The following is a 7,613-nucleotide window of genomic DNA, read 5'->3' as shown; positions in this document are numbered from 1 at the left end:
AGCGGAGGGCCTTCTGAAGGCCCCGGGACGCGTCTGTGGTCCCGGGGGGCATCTACGGGGCGTCCCCGCGAGGATTGGGGGCGTCCACAGGGCCTGGACTGAGACTGAAACCTGCCTTCCATCATATAGCTGGCTTGGGTCATTTTTGTAGGCACTGTTGATCGTCTTTATGAGCTGACCGGAGGCTAGGGTCTGTTTAGAGGGTTCTGGGGCCATCTTGAGATCTTGAGATATGTCCCGGGGTGAAGGTGATCTGCAAGAGCTGGGGAGTATCTGCAGAGCCAACTATAGCGCCTAGGGTATGTCTGTTAGGGCTGGGAAGTGTCTACATGTGCTGACCTGAGGATGCGGCTCACCTACAGGGGTCTGGGGCCATATAGCTGGTCCTGGAAGAACTGTTCCAGGGCTAGGAAGTCTTTTATAGATACCCAGAGGAGCGGGATGTACCCACGAAGGGAGAGAGGCAAATACTGAGATGTTCTGAGAGGCCTGGATGGGTCTCCAGCTGTCTGGGGAGTGTCTAGTCTGGGTGACAGGAGGCTGGGGGGCAGTTAGAAGGACCTGGAACCATCTAGCTGGCTTTGAGTGTGACTGCAAATTCGAATGCCTTTGGGGGGGCCATATAATTGCATAGAGAATAAGACAATGAAGAGTATTGGAAAATTTGCCCAGCTGTATTGTACTTGCCCTTAGAAAGTAATTCAAATGCACAATGTTGAAAAATTCTGCGTGGCCCTGGGGCTACAGAGAGAGTTAGAATTAGTCCTCCTTGGTCTGGGAAAGTCTATAGGATCGTCTAGACTCATCTAGTGCTGTGCTTTTCAAACTCTTTTGACCTTGATCTACAGTGAAAAATACATTTTTTCATTGAGACCCAGTGTACACCGTCATATGAATTTCATACCCAAGTCCCATTAATTAGTATTTTAATTTATTTGTGATGTATTGTGAAGAATCTTCTACTGTGTTCGATTTGCTTTGATAACAAGCTATTTGTAAAGCACTGAACTGCTATCAAGTTTATAGTTTGGGAAACTGATCTAGAGGGACCTAGCAGCGTCTGCAGAGGCTTCTCAGGTATAAAAGACCTAAGGAGCCGGGGGTGTGTCTGCAAATCCCGGGGCATGTGTGAATGGGCAAGGGAGGATGTTCATTCTACAGAGGGTTTGGGGCTCTGTGGGTCTGCAGTCAGCACATCTTGATTAAGCTTCTCTTATGTGACAGACGCTGTTCTACATAGCGTGTGCTCCCCCCACCCCCACCCAGGTGCCGAAGAGCAGCGCCAGGGCTAGGAACTGTCCAGAGGGGCTTATCAGGGTGAGAGTTGTCTGTGGGAGTTCGGGAAGGAACTGCAGGCTCTTAGAGAGCCAGGAGGCAGCATGGGAGAACTTTCTGAAAAGTTCGAGGGAGACCAGGGCCGAGATCTTTTTTTGGCAGGTATGCAACCGAGGGTGTAGGGGAGACCGAAGTAGGGGAAACCTGGGCGTTAAAGGCCGATGATAGGGCTTCCCTGGTGGCGCAGTGGTTGAGAGTCCGCCTGCTGACGCAGGGGACACGGGTTCATGCCCCGGTCCGGGAAGATCCCACGTGCCGCGGAGCGGCTGGGCCCGTGAGCCATGGCCGCTGAGCCTGCGCGTCCGGAGCCTGTGCTCCGCAACGGGAGAGGCCACAACAGTGAGAGGCCCGTGTACCGCAAAAAATATTGTTACTCTGTATATAGACGATGATAATTATTGTTACTCTGTATTGTTACTCTGTGTCAGGAGTCTGTCACCTTTCAATTCTCACAGGCTTTCTCTGACTTAGATACTCCTATTGGGCCCACTTAGAGCTAAGCACACGGCGTTGAGGGTTAGGGGTTTTGAAGCTTTCTAGGAACTGTGGGACCAGATATTTATTGTCTTCAGAGTAGGAGATTTGACAGTTGCAGGGAAGCCTATAGCTGAAATCTTTGTATTTTCTGAAGCCCTAATCAAGATCCCCATCAATCTGAAGAGTGATTTTTCACCTTCTGTATAACCTAAGAATTTCTGTGACATGGCAAAGCCTTGAGCCGCACTTCCACACAAGGGGCAGACAGGTGATCGGAGGGTGCTCCCTGCGGCGTCTAGTGGACAGCATTCCTGAAGTTCGTGTTTTCGTTTTCAAAGTGGCATACTGGTTTTGTAGCTCATTCTATTATAGTTCCATCCTCTGTGTGTAAATACATTTTGTTGGGTCCCTCACCATCGAGGAGAATCGATGCTTTAGGAAGTGGCATGGTGTTTGAGGCGCACCCAGCACACTGGCACGTATCTCGGTTTGGGAAAGGTGGGTTTATGAGACTTCGGGGCAGTGTTTGAAATCACAACTCAACAGAAAAGAGTCTTGGCTCCCGTGAAGGCGGGCTCCCGTGAGGTCTTAAAGTTTGGTTGTGGGGGAAGGTGTGGGAACTGGGGAGGGGTGTGTGGAAATAGGCCGGGAAGGCCTCCCTTTGGCAGAGGAGGCAACAAATTCAGACAAGGGAAGAGGGTTGCTCCAGTCCCTCTAGTGTCTGCACTGGGCCTGGTACTTGCCCGGGCCTGGGATGTGGTGGAGGAGAGGAGGGATGCTGAAGGGGATACAGTGTTGGAGGCCCCTGAGGTCTTCATGTCCGTCCTCTCCTTCTGCCACCTGGCACCACCGTGCCCTGCCCACCAGCCTCTACTCCAGACTCTCCCCCGCCTCCACCACCAGGTGACCATGGAGGAAGAAGATGAGTCTCGAGGGAAGACAGAGGAGTCAGGCGAGGATCGGGGTGACGGTCCGCCAGACAGAGACCCTACGCTTTCTCCTTCTGCTTTTATTTTGGTGAGACAGCCAGACGCCCGGGGCCGAGGGAGGGAGGGGCCGGGAGTCCAGATTCCAGGGCCCTGACTCCTGGACCCTTGGGAAAGGAGGGGTTGGGGGGCCAGGACTCTTGGCCTGTCTGTAGGGTTTGAGTCTGGTTGTAGGGGTGTCTGGAATGGCTGTCTCCCAGCAGCAGAGCTTGTGACCTTCCGCATGCATCCCCTGACTGCTCTTTCTTTCCACCCCCTTCACCCTCACTTTTCCTTCAGCGGGCCATTCAGCAGGCTGTGGGAAGTTCCCTGCAGGGGGACCTGCCAAATGATAAAGGTATGACAGCTTCTGGTTCTTCCCAGCCCCCTGCCCCATCTCTGCATTCTTTCTCCTAATCTCATTCATATACGCTTTCCCGAGGCCTCCTGGGTGCCACCCTTGTGCTGGCACAGGGAGCCCAAGATGGGTTGGACTCCGTGGCCGTCTTGGAGGGGCTCACAGTCTGGCAGAGGGGAGACACAGTCCCAGCACAGAGGTAGCCCGAGGCACCGTGAGAGGGCAGGAGGCCCAGCTAAGCTGGTGTGGAGGGAGATGGGGTCCAGGAAGGCTTCAGTGAGGAGGTGACAGGGGACCTGTGTCTCTAAGGCTGTTGAGCATTGTCTGGTGAAGAGGAAAGCCTGATAGGTGGGGGTGGCACCAGCAGGCACACAGCACAGGGACCACGTTGCTGGACCGAGTTGTGGGTCTTTGGGGCTGGTGGGCAGAGGATGTTGGTGGGAAGGGAAGCAGGATTGCTCCATGGGGACTGGGTCACAGCAAGGCTTAAAGGCCAAGCTGACTTGTCTGGACTTCATCCTGAGGGTGGCTGGGAGGACAAATGGGTGAGAGAGTTGGTGCCTCAAAAGGGTGTTGGGAAGTCCTTCTGGGACCCAGGTTGGGAAGCGGTTGGATGGAGGCTGGGAGAGTAGGCAGGAGCTTGGTTCCTTTGTCAAGAGCTAGGCAGGCTCTTTTTCCTCTGCCAAGCAAGGTCTCTGCAACTAGTCCCCTGTCTCCAATCCCCCATGCTAATCTCTCTCCAGATGGTTCTCAGTGTCATGGCCTTCGATGGAGGCGCTGTCGGAGCCCACGTTCAGAGCCCCGTTCCCAGGAATCAGGGGGGACTGACACGGCTTCTGTGAGTAAGAAGAGGGGGCTAGGGACCTGGACTTCTGGGGCTGGGGGAGGAAGGTCACTGGGGCCTGGATCCCTGAAATGGGGAAATGGAGTTGGGGACCCAGGCTCCTGGGTCTGGGGTGCTGATTGGGGGCAGTGTTGGAGGCTCTGAGGCCTGGTCCCTTGGGTCCTGGAGGCAGTCAGGTTGAGGAGTCAGTTGGATCCTCGTGTTCTCATGGGGTCTCAGATGTCTGGGTTACTGAGAGCTTAGGGCCTGTGTGGGCCCTCACACAAGCAGGGACAGGGTGGAGCCCCTCCTGGCCTATTCCAGGTGTTGGACGTGGCTGCCGATGGCCTCCTCGCGGGGCTGGTGAGCATCCTGGATCCCCCAGATACCTGGGTTCCCAGCCACCTGGACCTGCGGCCTGGCGAGTGAGTATCTGGGCAGCTGGAGTGGGAGAGGCCCCTGGCATGGGAGTTGGACGCACCTCTGAGGCTCACTCACCCCGTCTTGCAGAAGCGAGGACATGCTGGAGCTGGTGGCCGAGGTCCGAATTGGGGACAGGGATCCAGTCCCCCTTCCTGTACCCAGCCTGCTGCCCCGTGTCAGGGCCTGGAGGACGGGCAAAACGGGTATGTGGGACCAGGGCTGAGTTGGCAGGCAGTCAGCCTCGGCATCGCGTGAGCGTTAGCTGTTGTTGGTAGTAGTAGCGGTGCTGAGTACGTCATCTAGACAAAATCTGTACGGTCATGTCTTTCTCCTGTTAGACTTAAGTAAAGGCTGTATGCACGTGCAGATGTAATTAAAGTTAAAACTGATGTGAGAGCTACCATGTGGGAGCAGTTAGCATGCGTCCGGGGCTTCTGAATATCAGTGTAACTGCGTTAGGAATTCGTCTCCCCAGGACGGGGGACTGTCAGCGTCTCCGACTCCAGGAAGAGAAAAGTCTGAAAGAGGGAAGTCTCTTGCTCGAGGTGGCACAGCCAGTTGCTTAGTGGTGGCCCTGAGCCCGGGGCCTTCTGTGTGTAAAGTGCAAGTTTTTGACTTCTGCGATGTGCACCTGTCCGAGGGAGAGTCTGCTCCCTAGCCCCGCTGCACACAGTGGTAAGCCCCTGAGCAGTGTAGAGCAGAGGGTCTCAAACTCGAAAGGGCATCAGAATCACCACGGAGGACTTGGTAATCCACAGGTCACTAGGCCCATCCCCAGGGTTTCTGATGCAGCAGGCCTGGAGTTGGTAGGGCCCGGGAATTTGTATTTCTAACTAACTCCCCAGTGATGCTGCTGCAGATCCCCCGGGACCCTGATGAGAACCCTGGGTTTAGACTTCCCTTCTGCCACGTAATACCTGGGGAGGGGTGGAGGGGAGAGGAAGACGTAGCAGAAGGTCAGCTACGAGCAACTGTTCTGCCAGAGGCTTGCACACCCTCTGAACCAGTTCATGTTTTCCTTGTCCTTTTTTTTTTTTAAGGTTTAACTTTATGTATTTTTGGCTGTGTCGGGTCTACACTGCTGCGCGTGGGCTTTCTCTAGCTGTGGCAAGCAGGGGGCCACTCTTCACTGCAGTGGTGGCTTCTCCTGTTGGTGGAGCACCGGCTCTAGGCACGTGGGCTTCAGTAATTGTGGCTCATGGGCTCTAGAGCACAGGCTCAGTAGCTGTGGCGCACGGGCTTAGTTGCTCTGCAGCATGTGAGATCTTCCTGGACCAGGGCTCGAACCCGTGTCCCCTGCATTGGCAGGAGGATTCTTAACCACTGCGCCACCAGGGAAGTCACATCCTCGTCCTTTCTTTTTTCTCACAGATCTGGGGTGACTTACTTATCCTTTAGGCTCAGGGGACATGGTGACTGGGGCCTACCACGCTCTTAGGGGGCCGCCACACTCTTAGGGGCCCACAAAAGTATTTTTGTTTCTTTTATTATTTTTTTAAATTTTATTTATTTATTTATTTATTTGGCCGCACCACATGGCTTGTGGGATCTCAGTTCCCCAACCAGGGATTGAACCGGGCCTCAACAGTGAAAGCCCAGAATCCTAACGACTAGGCCACCAGGGAACTCCCTCTTCATTTCTTTTGAAACCAGAAGCCATAGGGGATAAGTAAACAAGTGAGTGGGACAGGGTTCCAATCAAATGTTATTTACAAAAACAGGTGATGTGTGGGATTTTGGGAGCACGGAGTCTTACCCACTGGACCACCAGGGAAGTCCCTATGTTTTGTTTTCTTATTCCAAGTGTTTCTCGGTCTTCGTTTGGAAAATATTAAGAAGGCAAGAAGAACTCACCCATAGTCCTTTAAAAAAAAAACTATTTAAAGGAAGCGGATGTCTCGAGTTTGCAGACTGCTACGATCTGCAGACGTGGTTTTTGCCTCAGGTGGTGGTAATAACAGCCCGGGTAGTCAGAGTTTGTGCTCAGCAAGTCCTTGAAGGCAGGGATTTTTGTCTCTTGTTTGCGGTTCTGTTCTATACCCCAAGCCGCATCTGTCAGATTGATGATCAGAAAAAATGTGTTGAATGAATGAGCAAACTCCCCTTTTATAGATGAGGAAACCAAGGCAGACAGCAGTTGAGTTGCTTGCCCTCGGGCACATTGCGGGAGAGGGCTGGAGCCTGGGATCCGGGTGGGGAGGTGGCTCTGGTGCTGCCTTCTTAGCCCCGGGCTTCCCTGGCATTGTTCATGTGACCATGCCTGCGTCCTTGCTGGGGCAGGATCCTGGCAGTTACATGTGGTTGAGAGAGTGGCCGCTGGACTCTGATGTGTGTGTCTGAATCCTGGCCCCGTCATCCGCCCCGGGGGCAGCCTCGATCAGTTGTCTCCACATGTGTGACTTGTGATGCTGAGACCGTGGAGTGCTTCGAAAGCAAGGTCTCGGGAGGGCGGACAAAATAACGGAGGACAGCATGATGCCTGGCCCGGTCAGTGATGTCTGAGTCCCAAGCAGATGTCGCCCCTGGGATGGGGCTCATCACAGAGTGGCGGGGGCACGGTGAGGACTCGGGCTCTCAGGGCTCACCAGCTTTGCCACTTTCTGACTCTGGAGAGGGAGTTTCACCTTCTGAGCCTCACGTTAGGCCTCCTGTACAAAGGGATAGATTCCCTCAAGAGGCAGCCGGCTCATCAGGCCAGGGCTTGACCCCTGCAGGTGGTCCTAGGTTGGAACCCTGGCTCTCCCATCCCAGCCTGTGCCTCCTGCGGGAACATCACTGCTGTCATTGGTCAGGGCGGTCTTGGGCCGCAGGCTAGCTTACATCTCCAGATATGAGAGTGCGGGCTCGGGGGCCACACTGACCGAGTTTGCATCCTGACTCCCCCCTGCTGACTGTGCTCTAGGGGAAGATGCCACAGCTCTCTGTGCTGCAGTTTCCTCCTGGGACCCCGGGTCGCAGTACCTACAGCGTGGAGTGTAGGTACTGTTGTTAGGAGCATCTTATGTGTTGACACACGTGAAGCACTGGAAGCAGTGCCTGCTGGTATGGCGAGTGCTGAGCGAGGGGGACCAGCAGATGGGGTGCTGACCTGCCTGCGGGCCCCTCCGCTGCACTGGGACAGGCACCTGACCACCACCCTGTCTCCGCTCTTCCTTTGCAGTTTCTCCGCAGTCTCACTCTTCTCGACCCACCTGTGCCCGCCACCTCCTCACCTTGGGCACTGGAGACGGGG

General features: G+C 54.7%; 1 protein-coding gene across 1 annotated transcript in view; it reads left to right on the top strand.

The window, feature by feature from the left end:
- Positions 1–2,412: 2,412 nt before the first annotated feature.
- The window catches only part of SCAF1 (SR-related CTD associated factor 1), a 10,013-nt gene continuing 4,812 nt past the window's right edge, over positions 2,413–7,613 (top strand). Inside the window, 6 exon segments of the mRNA XM_024768227.1 lie at positions 2,413–2,829; positions 3,078–3,135; positions 3,879–3,973; positions 4,283–4,383; positions 4,469–4,584; positions 7,542–7,613. Coding sequence (XP_024623995.1) covers positions 2,629–2,829; positions 3,078–3,135; positions 3,879–3,973; positions 4,283–4,383; positions 4,469–4,584; positions 7,542–7,613 — 643 coding nt within the window. The 5' untranslated portion in view covers positions 2,413–2,628.

The sequence above is a fragment of the Neophocaena asiaeorientalis genome, unplaced genomic scaffold (genome assembly GCF_003031525.2).
Source record: "Neophocaena asiaeorientalis asiaeorientalis breed wild unplaced genomic scaffold, Neophocaena_asiaeorientalis_V1.1 scaffold629, whole genome shotgun sequence".
Lineage (NCBI taxonomy): Eukaryota > Metazoa > Chordata > Mammalia > Artiodactyla > Phocoenidae > Neophocaena > Neophocaena asiaeorientalis.
Note: the sequence above shows the minus strand (reverse complement) of the source record. Positions and strands in the feature narration are given on the sequence as shown.